Raw genomic sequence first — 20,848 nt, 5'->3', positions numbered from 1 at the left:
ATGCAGCTTGATGCTAAAGCTCTGAACATTTTAAGAAATACACTGAAAGATGCTTAAAGGATAAAGATTTTCAATTATAATTATTTTTACGTATTATTTGTATTACAATAGTGTCTTATGCTCCCAACCAAGATTATTATTATAAATCTATTTTTCTCAGTTTTATTAACCACTGGCTTGTAAATCAGAGCCAAAAACTGACCCACTTGTATGTGGAAGTACAAGGCACATGCATTCTTATTGCCACATAATGTGGCTCTACAGCTGGCATATTCACCAGAGCTTAGTCAAGATCAATAGAGCTAGAGTCAAATTAGCTCTATGTCCCCTTTGCACATCCTGCCTCTCTCTGCCCACAGCACTAGGATTGCAGAGACTGATTTAGATGTAGGGCAATTCGTAGTTGCCACAGAGAAGAGAAGTGGGGGAAACTAGGTCACCAAACTGGTGTCATCCCATAAGTAAACAGTATTGAAGGGGAACTTCCTCCTCCCATTCTATAATCCACAAAAGGGGCAGTGCTGGAAGCCATAAAGCATTATTTTAAAGCTAATAGTTCAAGCAATTGTGTTTATAATCCCTGTAAAGAAACTATATATTAGTTGATCCATTAGGTAAGGGGAATGGGACCAACAAATAATTATTAACTCAAAGTATGACCACTAACAATTATTTAAGACTAAGATTTGTGCAATACTCAGGGAATCATGAGCCCCTAGTAAAGCCTATTTTTCTGTGTTTTACACAAGCATAATTAGTAAGTATTTTTTGAGTATTGTTTATACTTTTACAAAGGGCCGTACAGATTGTCTGAAAATGTAAAAGCAATGTGTTTGCTCCCATAAGAAGCAGCAGTTTTAAATTATGATCTGAAACATTTCTGCTTTATTTAAGTTTGACAATTGTTGCACAAAACGACATAGAAAAATTAATGTCTTCCTTTTTAAAATTTGAATGAGAAGAGGCAAAATACATTTAGCTTAAGACTGGACTTGATCTAGGGGAAGCCCACTTAAACTTAGGCAACAATTTAAAAAAAGATATGCTGGAGAAATTAACATGTTTATCCACAACAAATTATTCTGAAGTTAAAGCAAAGCATACTCTATTAAATATATGTAGACAAATTAAGCTGAAAAAAGTGTAATATTCAACTTACTAAAACTGGACTCTTTCCAGCTTTATCTTTCTCTTTTCCAACTTTTCCTGCATCCCACTTTTCTGCATTGATATCTGCTTCATTCCATTCTGGCCAAATGGGAAATTTCCCTTTCTTCGATTCACTAGCAGCACCCACACTGGGTAACACAGCAGCTGGCCTGAAAAGCAACAAACAGACAATTTAAAATGAAGATTACATCAGAGAAGAAAGAAAATGTGTACAATAGAAAGATTTTCACAAGGTGATACATTTTCATATCCGATTGTTTTAATTTAACTTAATTAAAAAGTTTAGTGCTACTAATCACAATACCTTTCCTTTCTGAATTCAGAAAAAGTAGTATCAAAAGGTCTTTAAAACTCCTAGATACAATTCTGGGTAGTAATCCTGCACAGCATTTCAGCACATGCCATTTTAAAGTACATTTGTAATGCCACTACTAAATGGAGTATGAAATGGAGCCTGCCAGTGGCACAAGGTGTTGAGCTATAGTATGGATGGGATCCCTAACTGTGCTGAACCCAACACAGTGATCCTGCTGTGTGGATTCCTAATCTTGCCTGATACACCTGGCTGCCAGGTAGCAGAAATAGTTCATACACATGCAGCTCCACAGGAGTTTGCAGAATAAAAGGGACATGATGATGACTGGAATCAGGGCATCGCATCTCCTCCCCTATGGACATGTGATCAGGAAGTGAACGGGTACATGTTAAAGATGACCTCTGAAAATTCCTTTAAATCTTTAAATCTACTTGTTGCAAGCATAGGAGCAGCCTATGAGACTGGGACCAGGCAGGGACCTGCTGAAACCTGGCAGCTGCACCACAAGTACCCTGGTCTCAAACATTGAGCACCATGGCCTCAAACACAGACAACCTTGCTGAAGAAAAGGCACGTCTGAGGTGTGGACAGCCTACCTCAGTCAGACAGAAAAGTGACCCGAGATAGCATCCGCCTCCCTGCATTGTTCTAGAGCCATGTGCTCCCCTGTGATGAGTTCACTGCATCTCCGTGGGGGCTTGTCTCCTGCACATGGGCAGGCTTGAGATCATGTAACACGCAGGGTGCTCCACACAGGGCTTCACTTGCTGAGCAGTGCTCTGAGATCTGCACACCAGCAGAATCAAAATCTCAGAAAAGGGCTTTTATACTTCCAGAAGCTTTCAAATAAAGTATATCTTATTTAAATAATTCTTCTAGCTCATAGGGGTTTTTAATATATAATTTCTCAATATTTTTCTAATTCTGATGATGTGGAGTTAACAAGAAAAAAAGACACGGCCCCTTCCTTACAACATATTCCTTCTATCACCTATGAGCAGTAGCAGAGGACCTAGAGCTGTATGTCTGTAGACTCAGGACGACAACACTCTTTTGGTTTACACTTGGAAAGTTATCCTCACAACCATTATCTTTAAGTGGTTTGTGTGTGTGTGTGTGTGTGGCGGTGGTGATTTTTTTTAAGATGAAAGCTGACATTCAGCAGAATCTGAAAATTACAGGGGCACATATTTGCAAGGGAAATCTTCCCACTTGCTGTGGATGAGTGGACTTTTCAAATCCTGAAATGGGTCATATTATATTGGGTGTGTATTTATATTGCTGTGCAAATAATTGATAATAGTATATAAAACAATCAAATTTTGAATTTCAGATCTATAATTTCTTCCTGGGGTTCTGGTGACTATACAAACCACTTAAGCTTTTCCTTTTGTGATTTATTGCATCTCCGGGACCGTTTTACAGATGTGACAGTTTAGATAATCTGATCATAGCCTCATGATTCAGTTTTGTTTTATATTTTTAATTCTATGGTACATGTTATTGCATGAATTTCAGTATAGTGAGTATCTCATTAATTATGCCCCAACTCTAATCACTTAAATACTGACTGCACAAATAGGTATTCTTGGAGTATTAGTAGGTGACATCCTTTACTGTTAAATTCTTTACTCTTACCTTCTTATTAGCTGCAAGAACAAAGTGAAGTCAAAACTAATGATCCTTCACTATTTAATCAAATACTACACTGACATACACTACTAGCAACTCTTCCTGGGAGTTAAATTATAAAAATTCAGTACAATCTACATGTGTATTCTGCTCTGTATATTATAAGGTATAGCCCAAGCCATCTTCACAAACTGGAAGACAGATGTATTTTCTGGGGTGAATCTTCACTTTTCTCTTCTATCTCTATCAAGCATAAAAAGCCTCAGGCATCTCCTCTAAGATATTTGATCTTTCATTAACAGGATCATTTTCTTTACCACATCTTAACAGAATGTCAAAAGATATTCCATTCTATATTTAATAATACTTAGAGTGCAAGCACAGACATGCAGATACTTAGCAGAATTTTAGTGAATTACCAGAGAGCTACCCCACTTTCAGTTCCTTTACTGAGTTTGCTGTACATGCATATTTGCACAACAGTGAAGAAGAACAGAATGCCAGCTCTATTAGAGGTTTCAGTATTCATGATGATCATTATTTTTACTCCTTTTAAAATTGATCTAAGCTAGGTCTACACTTAAAAGCGACAATGACCTAGTTACGTAGCTCGGGCTTGTGAAAGATATCAGATTCTGTATTACATAGCTAAGTCAACCTAAACCCCCTGTGTAGACATAGCTAGGCTGACAAAAGAATATTTCTGTTAACTTAGCTGCTGTCTCTTGAAGAGGTGGATTAACTACATCAGCTGATCTCAAACTGTGGGGCAGACCTCTCAAGGGAAGCACAGGAATGTGTTAAGGGAGGTGCAAGCTGTGTGCCTTTATTAATTATTATTATTTAAAGAGTTCTGGCTGTCAGCTCCAGGTGGCTGGGGCTTATGCAGAAGGGCTGTGCACATCCAGGAGGCACGGATAAAGGGGACAGCCAGAGCCACACCACCTAGGCTCTCCTTCCCTTCAATCCCTCACGGGAAGGAGCCTAGGCTCAGGCTCCACACACACACACACACACACACACACACACAGTGGGGTTCCAGCTCTCAGCCCAGGGTAGCGGCAGCAGCGCAGAAGTAAGGGTGGCAAAAGTGATACTCATCAATATCACTTTTCACATTGCCACCCTTACTTCTGTGCTGCTACTGGCACAGCCCTGCCTTCAGAGACAGCACATGGCCAGCAGCCCCTGTTCTCTGCTCTGCCTTCAGAGCTGGGTGGTGGTATATGTACAGGGTTGGGAGGAGTAAATAAATAACCACACACACACAGAAAGGGTGCCTAGTCAAATAAGTTCGAGAACCACTACCTCAATTAAAAAAACCCATTTCTGTCAGCATAGGAAGCATCTATGCTACAGAGGCACAGCTGCAGCACCACAGCTGTGCCACTACCATACAAACATACCCCTGAACAACTCCTTTGCATAGCAAGGTGTCACCACAACACACTCCCTTTTAGCTCAAGGTGGCATTTCAGCAGCTGTGCCTCAGTTTCATCCCTCTATCCTTTGGCCTATTGAAGGCATAGGACTGTCCTGGCGCTCCATCCCAACTATTTTACTGAAGTCCTAAAATTACACATATTAAAACCAAACCTTCAGCTTAGTTCAGCTCATCTGACACCCACTCCATCTCAGGCACACTTCTGACCACCCTTCTATGCCTTAATCCACCCCATGATCCCAGGGCTGGCCACTTCTTCCCTTACTCAGGAGTTCAGGGAGACTCCAACTAAGCCTCTAGCCCACCCCTGGAGAAGCTTATCTGGCCTTTCTCCTTCTCAAACTTCCTTCAGGCATCTTCCCAGAGAGAATATCTCTATTCAGCCTCCTCCCACAACTGGCCTTACCCAACTTCTTATGGACCAACAAGCTCTGTCTTGCCCCAGCTGGGCTTTATTTCTAATTAGTCCAGGTGCAAGCAGGAAGCTTAATTGTCCTCTTGGGCCAATATTAACCTTTTCATGGCATGGGTGGGGTAGGCTACTGCATCGTGCTTTCACATACACCCAAATTATCAAATAAATACATAAATAAAAATTGTGTGTTCTTATGTTTCCCTATGGATGTATATATTAAATATAAATGAAGTATTTGGCAATTAAAAAAAAAACTTCAAGGACAACTTGATTGTCTTACAATTTTTAATTTATTTATTGGTCTAAATGTATGTGTTTAGTTTTTTTTTTAAGTATTTATGGACAAGAAAAAGATTCATTCAATAATAAAAAAAAAAAAAAAAGATGTTCAGGAGTCAGTCCCAAATACAATTAAAAAATTCACATAATTCAATGTTTAAACATTATTAAATCATCCACCGCTATTTGGGGTGGAAAGAAAGGAATTTAATTAATATTTTCCTAACCAATGAAAACCAAAATACTAACTTACATTTCAGCAAATCTTGAGTTATTGCAACCTAGCTAAAGAATTTAACAAGTGTCTCAAAAAGGGAGAAGAATACAGTAGTTGAGAGTACTCTCTACACAATAGCTACGGGGGTAAGAGGGAGGAGGAAGGAGACCTACTAAGAGATCTGATCTTCCATACAGCTTTTTGTAACACAATTTTAAAAATGTGCACGAAGATGTCAGATTTTCATTATTTCCTTTTCAGTTTTGCTTTGTCATTTCCAAGTCATTTTTCATCCATACTGTGGTTCCATATGCATTCCCTCACACCATAAAAGATAGGTGTAGACCTTGCACTTCCCAAACAGTTCTGGTGGGAATGATGGCTGGGTTGCAAGGGCCCCTCTCTTGCAAACATTTTTATTTGGTTTATTTCCTTTCTTTGGCTTTTGCTTAGCGAGCTAAATTTGAGAATGGACATACAACCTTTTCCACACTATAAAATAAGTCTCCTTTATTTTTGGCCACTTGTAACATACAGAAAGGACAAACAGGTCTAATAGCACATTAGTGGTGCCTACACTATCTCCTTAACGCTTCACATAGGGATCCTGCTAGAGCCTTCAGTGTATACAAGAGCCTTTTCCTTATCCATACTTGGAACCAAATCTTCCTCATGAATCCCATAAATTCCAATAGATCCATCTCTTCTTCATTAGTGTTTCTCAGGATTTGTCAGTTTCTGCAAATGCCTTGCCACCTTTTTTACTCTTTTCCCTAAATCCCTGTCATTCTTTATGACACGGGTTGCAAAGTGTCTACTTACTTTGCAGATCTCAACTGTTTAATGTTTTCAGCTTTTCTCTTTAATCCTTCATCACTAACCTGTTATGTAACCAAACATTTTCTAGCAAGCTTGCTACTTTAGTTTCTGAATTTGTTAAGGCTTTCTTCATGTCATCCATTTTATGGCAAGTAAGTGGTAGAAAGGATTTCACGCTTTCCTTATGATATCATATCGGCCTGGGAAAAACAATTGAAATGAGCCTGACAACTGGCTGAGCAGTGCAAAGCCTGACCTCTGGGACCAGACCCATGCCATTTAAATAAACTAGTCCTCTTGATTTGGGTATTCTTATGACTAATGTCTTAGACACACAGAAACAAGTCTGGAGTTCTGTAACGAGGGTTGCCGGGGCTCAACCCTCCCTGTGGAGGAGGGGAGCCACACCGGCCGCATTCTGTCCTCCACGGGGCCCGACCCTTGGACCCGCAGCCCATTGTCCGGTGGACGTTCGGTCCCTGTGGAGAGGACTGAGCACAGGCAAAGTCAGAGGGGGCCCAGCCCTTGGTTCGGGCGGGGCACCAAACACAGTACACAGAGTTCAATCACACTGGCCTCTCTAGGCCGGGGCGAGGGGGATTCTGCCACCCGGCTACGGGTGGCAGGAGGAACGCAGGCCCGCCCACTCCTCTGTGTTCCAGCCCGGGGCCCTAGTAGCGGCTGTCGCCGCTAGTGGCAGTCAGTGGGAGTCCTGACCGAAACACACTGACATAGGCTCGGGGCCCTCTGCAGCCTGACTGTAGTCAGCTGCCCCCGGGCTACTTCCTGTTTCCCCCTCGGCTCCTACCTGGTCCGCCGGGACGTCCAGCACCATGGGTTCCTCCCACTCAGGGCTGGGCGGTAGGTCCAGGATCCTCCAGAGGGTGGCCCAGGTCTGGTCCGACAGCTCCTCAGGGCCGTAGCAAGGACGGGGTAGCTCTGGTAGCCCCCATCGCGGCAGCTGCGGGTAGCTCTGCAGTTCCTCGTCGTGGCGGGCGCAGGGTAGCTCCGGCAGGCTCCTGCGTCGTGGCGGGCGCAAGGCAGCTCCGGCAGCTCCTCGTCGTGGCGGGCGCAGGGCAGCTCCGGCAGCTCCTCGTCGTGGCGGGCGCAGGGCAGCTCCGGCAGCTCCTGGTACCGGCCTCTGGCCTCAGCAGCCTCCCAGTGACAAGAGCCGGCGGGCACGTCTGCTCCCGGCGGCAGCTGGGGCCTGACTGAAGGATGAGGCCCGGCTTTTATCCTTCCGGGTCGCCGCATGACCCTCTGAGGGGCGGGACTTCCGCCCAGCGGTTCCGCCCTAGGGGATTATTGACGGGGCTCAACCCTCCCTGTGGAGGAGGGGAGCCACACCGCCTCGCTACAAGTTCACTTCCTACTCCTCAGTGACATGCTACATTAGCCATTGCTTATCTTCTCAGTGACAGTTTACCTACTTAGTGACTTTCATTGCTGGCACCTGGCTCCATCTACATACACCTTTTGTGCATCTGTTTAAAAGCTTTATCCATTTTACATTAAAATGTACAAAAAGATACAACATAACCATAAACTCAACCATGCAATCCCAATGGAAGGTAAGATATGGGCTATTTTGGCAGTTTCTTTCATTGTCTCCTGGGCAGCGTTTCCAGTCTGGAAATTGACTTGGTAACTGAAAGCCAAAAACTTTGTTAACACAGAATTAAGATTGCCTGGGAGTGTCTTGTGATCTTCCAGAATGTCAAGTTCAACTACATTCAAACCTCTGAAAACCAGAAAATGAACAGATATAAACTTTTGTTTGCTTCAAACTTCTGAAAACCAGGAAATACATTAAGGTACAGGCCACACCCATAACGGAGCTTTAACTGTTTCCCTACAGCTGTCAATAGCCACTGAGAATAGTTCAGTAAGAGGGACCATAAATAGACATGAAGAATGACTAAAAGAATGTGACATTTGTACAGATTTGATTTGATGCATTTATCTGCATGCACTTCAGCTGTTAGGTGTAGCTGTACTGAATGGTGAAGTGATTAATTGGAGTAGGTTGGGAGCGCTGTCACTCTGGTACGAGGAAAAGTGCATGCATACGTTGGGAAACAGATATGCCTCATTTCAGTGCTAAATTCCGTAGGGTGTGTCAACACCGGTGCATAAGGATCTTCTTGCCATAGGGATTGTCAGCAGTCTGGTGTTATGTATTATAATGGTCTCTGGAGCATAGTGAAGGGCAAGTAAAGGCAATGTCTCGGACGGAATCCTCAAGGTAAAAGTGACCTAAACCCAAGTTTTGCATTTAGATTTTGTCCTATAGTGCTCATGTGCTGTTTCCTGAATTTTCTGTAGTATCTGTAAGGGTAGAGCCCACGAACCCTGACACCCCTGCTCCAGCTGAAACCAGGAGTGGTGCCCTGGGGAGCCCCAAGCCCTGGTGCCCCCCATGGGATAGAAGCTGGGAACTGAGCCGCGGCACTGAAACCTCAAGCCCCAGCACCCTCTGTGAGGCTGAAACCAGGAGCAGAGCCGCAGGGTTGAAGCCTTGAGCCCCAGCGCTCCCTGCAAATCTAAAGCCCTGAGCCCTGTTGCTCCCAAGGGTCAGGAATCCCACCCCACCGGACCCCCTGACCCTCCCACCCTGCTGCTGAAGCCCCAACGCCCCACCCTTCAAGTAGCTGAAGGCCATAATGTCTTGTTCAGCATTATGGACAGTTCAGAGTTACGAACAACCTCCATTCCTGAGGAACCCATAACTCTGAGGTTCTACTGTAATTATCCTGGTCATCTCCTTTTTAAATATTAGCACAATATTAGCCTTCTAGTTTTCTGGAACTTCCCCAAGATTAATTGAAAAGCAACATTGACTGTCCAGAAAGCTCACTGGTCAGCTCTTTTAAAACTCTTGAGTGCAAGTTTTCTGGACTTGCCGATTCAAAAGCGTCCAAGTTTAGTATTGGCTGTTTAATATCCTCCCAAGCTACTACTGGACAGTATTTCATGATCATTATATGATATGACTACATCATCTCTTTCCCTCGCCCCCTGTAACTATAGATCAAATATTTATTAAATATTTCTGCCTTTTCAGCATTATCATTCTAACATATCCATCTAGTAATTGATTAATACAGTGTTTTTCAAATAATGTAATCTACTGCATAACCCCATCTGAAATAGGGGATTCATAATATACCCATGAAAACAGAAAGGAAAAAATGGTCTGTAAGGGATACAGAATTTTTCTGGCTGACAAGAGCTTGTGTACCCCTAGGGGTATGTGTACCTCAGTTTGAAAACCACTGGATTAATACATCTCTACCCTGATATAATGCTGTTTTCAGGAGCCAAAAAAATCTTACTGCGTTATAGGTGAAACCGTGTTATATTGAACTTGCTTTGATTTGCCGGAGTGTGCAGCACCGCCCCTCCAGAGTGCTGCTTTACCACATTATATCTCAATTCGTGTTATATCAGGTCGCGTTATATTTGGGTGGAGGTGTACTATTGTTAGGATTCTTTTTGTTCTAAACATAGATTTTTTTTTTTAAGTTTCTTATTGTACTTAATTCTGCTGGCCATATTTTTCCTTGTCCTTTTGCTTCCCTTATCAACTTTCTATCATTCCTTTTACAGGAAAGACTCACCTAGAGAAGATTCAGAATTAAGGGTACTATATCCCTATTGGTCAAGGGCAAATCTGTTTTTGTAGGTAGTTTGGACTGCTTGGATGTGTAAGGGATTTGGGATTCTGGTACTTGGGTTCCCAGGTAACAGTTGCTTTCCAGACTAAACCAAAAATGTAATAAAGTTACATGCAGAAGTCTTTAGCTATGTTCTGTGTATTCAGTTTACTGGAGGTGACTTCAGTGAGAATAAGGGAAGCAATGTAATGGCCTAGAAACAATGTGATGATCATTAAGAACTCTGTTTCCTTACCTTCAAGAATGAGGAAAATAACTGTTTCATCATCCTAACATGGCTGCAGTTCACAAAGAATAAAATAATAGAGCACAATGATAATGATAGGCAATCGTTCTTACTGCTCAACTTTAAAAAAAAAAATCTGAAGTAAAAATGCATTTTATTTGTTCACTCGTTGACTTGGCATTTTAGAAGTCATAGAATCTACTTTGTGCCATCAGTCTCTAACTGTCAAAACTGATAATTTTCACTAAAGCTATGAAACACTTTGGGGGAAAACATGCTTTTTAATATCAGTAGTCAAGTCATGTAAAACTTTTAAATCTGCTGTTTTTCTTTTCAGCAAAATTCCATCCATTAGCTTATCCACATTTAAATGGATTTCTACACTGATCATTTTCAAACTTCAGTTGAATTTAAAAGTAGTGCATTCCAACAAGATTTAGGTCCAACTCTCACTCCTTACCAATACAATCAGTAAATTAAAACCACAAGTGCATGAGTTAAGTCAATTAAAACATTTTTTGTTAAAAGAAGAATTTGAATTGGCACTAATTTAGCAATGCAAGTACAGAAATATTACAGTTGCAAGAATATTTGACTAGCATAATAATTTAGAGACAATATAGGAAGCTACATTCAAAAAGCTATGGATGAAATTCAGCTGTAAGGAATTATTTAAATCTAAGCACTCTCACTCTGTCATAGTCTACCCTATAAATGACATCAGTGGATTGGCCCATGGGGAATAAGATTCCACACTGAATATTTTATACAGGTCACAATGGATTTAATGATAAACTTGTAAGGTCACACTGTGAATAAACCTAATCAAAGCTCAATCAAAAACACATTTGACATTTTTTTTATACAAGGATGCATGTGAATGAAAGTCTAGTCAGTGTTCAAACAGTGCATATGTATTGTTTTAGAGTTTGGGGCCCCTTCATTTTTCAGTATGCCATCACCAGCAATAAGCTCAAAAAAGTAGAGGTAAAAGTAGGAGAAAGCACCTGCTTCCTGGAAAGAGACCATCTGGCTGTTGCTGCTTTGAACAGCAGCAATAGCCAAATATCTGAAGCATAAAGAAGAAGGGACAGGAAAGCTCAGCTGATCACTTACAGTGAGAATAACTAGCTGTACATAGAGTTGCCTACTCCTATTCCCTTCTGTTTATGAATCAAGACAAAGGATGGGACTTGTATGTCTTGGGAGGCAATGGAACACACTGGATCCTTCACCTAGAAGGTAACACTACCCTACAGCCAAAATGCTTCTGAAAGAAATGTAGTCAAACTTTACTAATTCTGGGTCACTGAGAACGAAAATGATGCTTAAAATTGTTGATTGGCTCTAGTCTAGCTGTTGGGCTCCAGAATACAGCAGTGGAATCTCTGTTCAGGTTGATGTTTAGGTTTCATGTTCCGTGACCGTCAAAAGGATCTTGTTCCCATCTTCTTCATGGAAGGTGATCTTGTAGCCTGCAACACACCTCTTGGTGTGATGGCAGCCCCTCAACATCGTTCGTCAAGATCCAGATGAGCTGGAGACTCTGTCCTTGATTCAATCGAAGACGAGTCTTAAGCTGTTTTGCTGGATTGATAATGGCATGTTTTGCCCATCATTCCAGCTTGGTCATGCATCATAGTGAAGGAAACCTATGCACACATCGAACAACTTTTTGAGGTTGCATTAATTATGACAACATCAGTGCAGCTTGTGGCGATTTTGAAGAGTTGTTGCTCTCTTGTTGCGGTCTGCAGACTGGATACACCCAAGTACCATTTGTTTTCTCGTTGCGAATGCGTAGTAAGTCGTGTCAGAATGATTATCCGTACATTGCAAGACGCGTATGCTACGGCCACTCTGATCAGTCATGCTGACGCCGTGTGTGCATGCAGTGAAAGTGATATGCGCAGCGCTCACCACTGCTTGAATCAGTGGAAGACCTTCTTCTCGTTCCACCACCCTTACCTACTTACGAAGGACTGTGGGTCTGATTGTGTGGTAACAGTACCGTTTGTCTCGCCAAGTGCCACACAAGAACGCAGCGAGTCTTCAGAGTACTACTCGTGGAAAATTTCCAAGGTTAGTCAAGCTAAGATAAAGGAAGGTGTCTTTCGTGGTCCTCAGATGTAACTTCTCGAGATGATGCGTTTGACCTGCATGCGTGGCAGAAAAGAGGCATGGAAAGGCCTTCCAGTAGTGCCAATACCATTTTCTCGGAACAAGCAGACACTACATGGTTGATGGGGGAAAACCTCCTCAGGCACACAAAAAGCCCTCTGGTTCAACATGTCACTAAAGGATAATTTTTTGCACTCTCATCTAGGATTTTTTCCCAAAACTGCGGAGCGCGTGAGCGACGAGCACGGCGAGCGATTTCACCAGGACATTGCAACAATGGAGGAAACGCTATCAGGGCAAATGGAGCCCATCAATGCTTGCAGACTATTGCTGGGCAGTGACAGAGATGCTCCATTTAATGATGACAAGAGACAAGCCAAGAAGCGCCCAGTAGACACTGATAGGACTAAACTATGTACATATATGTTTTTTGCCTTCTCGTTTCATAATAAATTTTATTTATATAACCTTGATTTTTAAAGTGTTACATTAAACAGGACAGGTGAAATTCTCATGTAAAGCAACCATAAACACATGAAAGACCTAGGTTTACAATTTATGATTAAACTCTACTATCTACACAACCATTACATAGACATAAGATGTTAAAACTTAAATATCTTAGAAACAGTAGCCAATCAGTTGTTTTAATTGTCATATTTGAATTCAGCACATCAAAATACATACTAAATACCACATTTTATCTCTGAAGCAGACGACTTCTCAAAAATTGTAGACCAGTGTAATTTATCAGTATGCCTCACGAAAGGTGAATCAAAGCCAAGTCTAGATGTAAAACACTGCAAGGATTTTGGGTGAGCATTACTCTCCAAGACATGAGAGTATCTAGTTAATTAAGCCTAAATTTCAGAATGGATGTTATGAATTTGTTTTATGTGTAGCTATTTGTTTCCAATATTTCTACTCGTGATTACTTGAATCTCTGCTTTTTAAAATAAACTTATTCTTGATTTCACTATAAGCATATCTAAGTGCTATGTGTTCAGTGGCGCGATGATCTGAGTAAGCGGAACTGGTAAGCTGGAGTGTACTGTTCATTTTGAAGCAACAAATCTGTGAATATTCAGAGTGTCCAGCAGACCAGGGGCTGGACACTCCAGGGAGTTTCTTGGAGGGAGTATGGAATTGGAGTATGACTTTTGCTAACCTGCAGAATAACTGCATAGGCCAAGAGCGTAGTGCTTGTGTTGCCCATTGCCAGAGGAGTTGGGGAGCTGTCCCTTAGCAAGCACAGACAAGCTTCCTCACACTAAGGTCAGGTGGTAGCTTGGTGCCTCGCAGCCTTGAGTGCTCCTGGGAAGTGTCAGACCCAGGCCCCAGAAGTAAGAGCACGGAGCCTGTCTGTCCTGGACTCTCAATGAGTCCTCAGTTGGCACCAAGGCAAAGTAGAATAGGAAGCCATCTGACTCAAATGCAGAAGGCACAAGAACTGGATTGGAGGGTAGAGAGTGAAAAGAGTAGATTGGGACAAGGAACCTAGCGAGACTGAGAGAAGAGGGTGAGAGAGGAAAGACAGATCCGATGATGAGTTGGAAGGAGGTAACTGAGACTGGCTGGACAAGGAGACAGGAACTGGAATGAGAAGTCTGAGGAATGGAGACTGGGAAAGAAGCCAGGGGTAGGGAAAAACAGAATTGGGACAGGGACTTGGTGGAGGCAATGAGCAGAAGGAGTCAAGCTTGAGGGTAACTAGCGAAAGGGTCTGTGGCTACTAAAGCACATTTTTCTCCAAAGGTTTGGATAGAACTCAAGAATTTTGAGTGTCACTATTCCTCTTTTGTCAGCAAATGTACGTGAACCTGTTGGTAAAGTATGTCACATCTCCCTCTAGTGGTTGGGTCTACACAAAGCATGACAACCTACTACTACTAGTGGTTACACCAGGGATCTCAAACACGCGGCCTGCAGGCCACATGCAGCCCGTGGGGTGATTTTCTGCGGCTCACGAGCTCCTTGTGGCCCCCCCGCCTTCCCCCAGCGTGTACGTAGAGCAGCTCCAGCCTGACGCAGACCAGGGGAAGGGCAGGCTCCCTGCCTACCTGCCTGCCCTGCTCCCATGCTGGCCGAAACGTGAGGAAGGGAGGGGCACGGGGTTTGTGTATTGCTGTTGCTTCAGACATCGCCCCCAGCATCTCCCACTGGCCGCGGTTCCCCGTTCCTGGACAATGGGAGCTGCTGGGGGCAGTGCCTGAAGCAACAGCAATACACAGACCCTGCGCCCTTCCCTTCCCCATGTTCACTTCCCGGAGCGGCAAGGGAGTATGGCAGGGCGGGCAGGCAGGGAACCTGCCCTGCCCCTGGTGCGTGCCAGGCCAGAGCTCGCCCCCCGAATCCCTCCTGCACCCTGACCCCCTGCCCTGAGCCCCTTGCCACACCTCGCACCTGTCCAACGCCCTTCCCTGAACCACTTGCTTCACTCTGCACCCCGACCCCTGCTCTGAACCCCCTGCCATACCCCACATCCCTCCTGCCTCCCAACCCACTGCCCTGAGCCCCATCGCACCCCTCCTGCACCCTGACCCCTCCCATACCCCGCACCCCTCCTGCACCCTGACCCCCTGCCCTAAGCCCCTTGCCCACCCTGAACCCTGACCCCATGCCACATCCCACACCCCTCCAACACCTCCTGGGGGCAGAGATTTCAGGAAAGGAGTTGAAATGGGGGCAGGGCGGGCTGAGGGCAGCCGGGGGAGGTGTCAGTAATGCGGCCCTTGGGCCTATGTACTAATCCTTATGTGGCCCTCATGGTTATCTGAGTTTGAGACCCCTGGGTTACACCATCAGCTGTAGTGGCAGATGTCTGCCCTTGCTTCATTCAGTGTACAAGATGAACCTGCTCTTAAAATGAATCATGGCTGTGTTGCAAATTAGGCTGTTGTCTGTAAGACCACTGTTTCATTCACTGCAGAAGTTGCAAGGTCTGCAGTAAAGGAGGTAGCGGACTGCAGGAAAAGAATCAGACTGGAAGGGACCTCGAGAGGTCTTCCAGTCCAATCCCCTGCACTCAAGGCAGGAATATCATCAAGACCATTCCTGACAGGTGTTTGTCTAACCTGCTCTTAAAAACCTCAAATGACAAAGATTCCACAGCCTCCCGAGGCAATTTATTCCAGTGTTTAACTACCCTGACAGTTAGGAAGTTTTTCCTAATGTCCAACTGAAACCTTCCTTGCTGCACATTAAGCCCACTGCTGCTTGTCCTATCCTCAGAGATTAAGAAGAACAATTCTTCTTCCTCCTCTTTGTAATAAACCTTTTATGTACTTGAATACCGTTATGTTCCCCCATCAGTCTTCTATTTTGTTCAATCTTCCCTCACTGGTCATGATTTCTAAACCTTTAATCATTTTTGTTGCTCTTCTCTGGACTTTCCAATCTGTCCACATTTTTCCTGAAATGTGGCACCCAGAACTGGACACAATACTCCAGTTGAGGCCTTATCCAAGATCTTGTTGGATAATCTATTCCCTACTGTTATTTTCCTAACAGATGTTTGGGTAGTTGAAGTCCTCATCACCACCAACTCCTGTGCTTTCGATGATTTTGTTAGTTGTTTAAAAAAAGTCTCATCCACCTCTTTGTCCTGGTTAGTTGGCCTGTAGCAAACCCTCACCATGACATGACCTTGTTTTTTACCCCTTTTATCCTTACCCAGAAACTTTCAACAAGTCTTTCTCCTATTTCCATCTCAACTTGTCTAAATGTATGTATCTTTGATATATAAGGCAACACCTCTTCCCTTCAGGAAAGAAAGGATGGCCTCATTGTTGAATGCTGCCCTGGAGGATTGGATTCTGTCTCTGCCACTGCTACAGGGCAACAACATATATGGAGAAATATAAAATACTACATGCGTGCATTAACAATTGTTAAGGCTATGATTTAGTCATGGAGGTCACGGAAGTCATGGAATCCGTGACTTCCAGTGACCTCCGTGACTTCAGCTTGCAGTGGTCGAGAGCTGAAGGGTCCTTCACTGTCTATGGGGGTAGGGAGCTGTGTGTACCCCTCCCCACGCCTCTGGTGGTCTCCGTAGCTTCAAGCCACCACAGGCAGCTGAGTACACCACAGCTCCCAGCCACCGTGGGCAGCGGGGAACCCTCCAAGCTCCCAACTGCTGAGGGTGGCAAGGGAATCCCCAAGCTCCCAACCGCCACGAACCCAAGAGCTGCAGGCGACAGGGGTACCTTGCAGCTCCCAGCCTCTGTGGGCAGTGGGGGAACTCCACAGCTCCCAGTCCCCATGGGCAGCGGGGGACCCCCGGAGCCGCAGGGAGCAGAGGTAACCCAGAACTCTCATCTGCTGATGGTGGCTCCTAGCCCCTGCACAGCTGCCACACCTCAGGTGGTGTGGGGACCTGCAGATCCCCATTTTGTCAGGGTTATTTTTAGTAAGTGTCACAGACAGATCATGGCTTCTGTGAATTTTTCTTTTTTGCCCATGACCTGTCTGTAACTTTTACTAAAAATATCTGTGACAAAATCTTAACCTTAACTATTGTAGAAAAAATAATTGAAAGAGATAACATTTAGTAGCCGAATGTTCACTATACTGATCTGTAAAATAATGTCATTTCTAAAATGAGAGATTGTAAATGCACATAAGCAAAACATCCGTCTTGCATCATCAAGGGAATTCAGTTACTTTAGCACACTGATCTGGTTATAAATGGCATTCCCACCATCTGCAACATACTTTGTTTACAACCAAGTGGCACTCTACGATTTGTGAAATTCTTTCCTGCCTTTGAAAACATAATTCTTAAAAGCAAATCTCTACTGATCATTGCAAGCAAGAGACAAACACTTCAGCAGTAATAGGATATAAACTGTTTTGGAAGTAAGTTTTTTATCTCTAAAGAACGATACCATCCTTCTTGTGTTCCTGGTTTACAACAGGATAGAACTCCCCACCTCAAAGATTTCTCACTTTGAGAGTAGCAGTTGTAGTGATGATGACAGATGCTCCTGCTGGTCTGCACATACTACAAATTCCACTACCACCTTTTGAACCTAAGGGCTTCTGGACCTTAGCGTCCCAAAGATTGGGTACCAGCATGAAAGCCTCTAAGCTTAATTACCAGCTTAGATCTGATAGGCTGCCACCAACCAGGAATTTCAGTGCCTGGTACACTTGGGTCCCTCAAAACTTCCCTGTGGGATCCCAAGACTCAGATGCCTGAGTCTCCTTAACAAAGGGAAATAAACCATTCCCCACCCTCCACCCAGAATTTCCTCTCTGGCCTAACCTGAGAGTTACTGAAAGCAACCTCTTTACATCACAATACCAAGAAAGCATTGTCTCCTCTCTTCACAAGAGACAACCCAGACAAAAGGAAACAGAAAGATGTCTATCTCTCTTCCCCTTAGCTTCTCTCCCACCCTGGCGATAGGAGGTTAAAACCAGATGAGCAGTTTTTTCCCTCCGCCCTTGTCTTTCTTTCTTCCACCAATTTCTGGTGGGTGCAACTAGAAAAAAAAAATCAACAGGTCTTTAAAAGCAAAAAACTTTTAATAAAAAAAAAAGAAGATAGAATAACAGTTTCTTAGTATCTAGATGGTAGTACGGGTTTCAACTTACAGAAAATTGAATAAACAATAGAAAAGCGGATAAACAGCCTTATCCAAAAATCAATACAATTTAAAAGTATTCTGCCAAATACCATTTAAAGACTCACCAGCCAGATACACAATGCAAATACAGCAAAACAATTTAAAAGACTATACTTTTTGCTACCTTTGTACTTACAACTGGGAAACAGAAGATTAGAAGCTTGAAGGTAGAAAGACCCCTCTCATAGCTGAGAGACAGACAAAGACCCACAGAAGGGACACACAACAACATTTTCTCCTGAAGCTTTTGAAAATCCGTTTCCTGATTGTCCTCTGGTGCAGGTGTTGTGGTCCCTTTGCTTAACCCTTCCAGGTGAAAGACATTAACGCGTAGCTATCTGTTTATGACACTTGTCCTACAACTAACACTTTACAATGCTGCAACTTCTCTTGCTCCAGAGGGGTTGTCGTAAAAAACAATACACCACCACCCCGTGCGCGAATGCAAGTTTTCAGTGGGCTGCGAAAGTTGCCAGTATAAACAGTGCATGGCTTTCTGGTAGCTATGCCCTTTGTGGAGGTGGTATTTTTTGAGCTCTCCCAGCATCTGCTGTGACTACCAGAACCATGTTTAATGCCACTGCGTGGCAGCATTCACACATTGTCATGTGTAAAACTGTAATTCTATTTGTTGGATGTATATTGTGATACAGCATGGCGCAGGAGGGCAGTCATAAGAGTGTTAGCAGGGGCCTTTTGATTCCTGCAAGGGAGGTAAGGTTTTGCTTGATTAGACTAGACAGCTGTGGCCAAGTTAGAGCACCTTGAATCACATGTTAGAGCACCTGACTCCAGGTCATGGGATATAAACCCCGGCTTCAGTCAGACAATGGTGTGGTGTTGAAGGGAAAGGGTTGGATTGGAGCGAGTTGCAGACTGCAGAAGAAAAGAGTTTGTCCAGAGCGAAGTAGAAGGTGTTGGAGGCGTGCTTTGGTATTGGGAAGACCACAGGAAACCCTAGGTAAGGAGGCACCAGGCTTGTATAGAAGAGAGGCGAGAGCCCTTCAGGCCAAACGTGACGGTATAGAGGGAAGTAACTCCAGGGAAAGAAACCGCTAGTCATAGTGAGATTCACCACAACCCATGGGCCCCGGGTTGGGACGCTGGAGTAGGAGCAGGCCAGGTCCTCTCCACTCGTCACTCCCCTCTGCCTAAGGACACATTAGCATGGGAGTGGATTGGAAGATACTGGGTGTCAAGAGCAGGCATATCGCCGGCTGAACCTACCCAGAGAAGGAGATAAGCGCCGAGACCAGAGAACAATATCGGCATTATTGTTGCCACATTTGGTGTCAGGGGTGGGATCTGCGCGCTTGGAGACAGTAGTCTTGTGGGGAGACATACGCTCCCACCTTAGATGGACGACTGTTGGTTCAGGCCTCTTATAACATGCCACCCAGGCCCCAGGAGGCTACCGGGTCAGGGCAATCGCCCAACAAGATGGCGACTAGATTGCCAAGGCAAGTGGGACGTAATCAGCTGCAGTGCTGATTCAGGGGCTGCTCAGGCACCGATGGCCCTGCTTGAGGGAGAACTAATAAGCCAGATTGAAGACCCTTATGCGAACAGGATCACACGGGGAAGGGACCCGGACCATACGGAGGCTGCATTACTATACAAAAGACCAGGGAAGGTATGATGTGGACAGACATTTTACCTCCTGGCTTTTGATGTGATACAGCCTTGCGGGAGGCCTGGCCCCGAGAACAAGTGGTCTGTATATCTTGCCCCATTCCTATGTGGGGAATGCCGCAGGGTAAGGTCTATTACGATATGTCTGCAGAGCTGCCTAGCAGAACTATTTGCCCAGGTCTAAAGGCAGAGATCCGTGGCCTGTTCGGAGTGGAACAACTATGGCACTACAAGCCCAGATGGTTCATTGAATGGGCGATATATGTCGAGTGACAGGACACCCCGAACGCAGTTGTTTGACTTGATGTCCGCTGACCCGGAAATGGGCTGGCGGCCTCTGAGAGGTCCCATTATGGCTCTGAGGAGATGATTGGAGGTTTGCTAATGATTGGACCGTATATGCGGGCGGTTATACCACCAGGGTACTCGGACTTTGGTGGGTCAGATGACCTCTACCTGATGGATGAGTTGGTCTCCCTCGTGGAGAAAGGGACAACTGGCGGCCGCGAACTGTTCAGGACATCACAAGCGTGGGAGATGCACGGCAACGAGAAGACAACCCCAAACCCAGGCCCCGGCAACGGTCGGAGAACTCTATTAAAAACTATAAACCGGGAGGGTCCACGTGAGGAAGGCTCAAGGCCAGAAATGGGACCTGGGGTTTGGGAGATGGTGGGGGGCCGGCCAACTAGCCCCAGGCAGGGGGAGATAACGGAATGAGGGGGTCGGTGTATGATTGAGGGAATTTGGGGCATATAGCTCAGCCAATGTCCCACAAAGGATTGGTGCCTAATGCAGGGTGGTAATGTCTGGGAGAGACCGAGTTATTGGGGAGCAATGTGCCTGTCAGCGCTGGTAGGGTCTACATTGACCTCACATGGACTTTTACCAGCCAGTAAAATGAATGTATAAGAACCCATAGCCATTAATAGATTCGGGAGTTGCTGTCACGTGGTCGTCGCGGAAATGTGGTGGGAACAGACCAACTAACTCGGGCAATAAGCACAGGGGGTAAAATTGGGTACATGGCACTGTGATTGGTACTCCTACAATGTTCAGTTACGGACTTGACATCAGAGGGAATACACTCAGAGTTCTTGCGGAGTAGTCCCAGCTCCTTAGCTGTTTTGATTGTGGGAGAGACTCCCTGGGGTTAAGAACTTACTGACCCCGATAGGAGGCAGAGAGTGCCAACCCTAGGTTGAGACAGAGGCCTAAAGATAGCTCGCGCCAATGTTTGGCTGAATTGCTTCAGTCTCTTCTGGGG

At 44.5% G+C, this 20,848-nt stretch overlaps 1 protein-coding gene across 3 annotated transcripts in view; it reads right to left on the bottom strand.

Moving 5' to 3' along the window:
* ADGB (androglobin) overlaps nucleotides 1-20,848 on the bottom strand; it is a 236,172-nt gene that overhangs the window by 202,662 nt on the left and 12,662 nt on the right. For all 3 annotated transcript variants that reach the window (XM_075064028.1, XM_075064027.1, XM_075064029.1), the window contains exon 2: nucleotides 1,160-1,319. In XM_075064028.1, coding sequence (XP_074920129.1) covers nucleotides 1,160-1,319 — 160 coding nt within the window. The remainder of the gene's footprint in view (nucleotides 1-1,159; nucleotides 1,320-20,848) is intronic.

The sequence above is a fragment of the Chelonoidis abingdonii genome, chromosome 3 (assembly GCF_003597395.2).
Source record: "Chelonoidis abingdonii isolate Lonesome George chromosome 3, CheloAbing_2.0, whole genome shotgun sequence".
Taxonomy (NCBI): Eukaryota; Metazoa; Chordata; order Testudines; family Testudinidae; genus Chelonoidis; species Chelonoidis abingdonii.
Note: the sequence above shows the minus strand (reverse complement) of the source record. Positions and strands in the feature narration are given on the sequence as shown.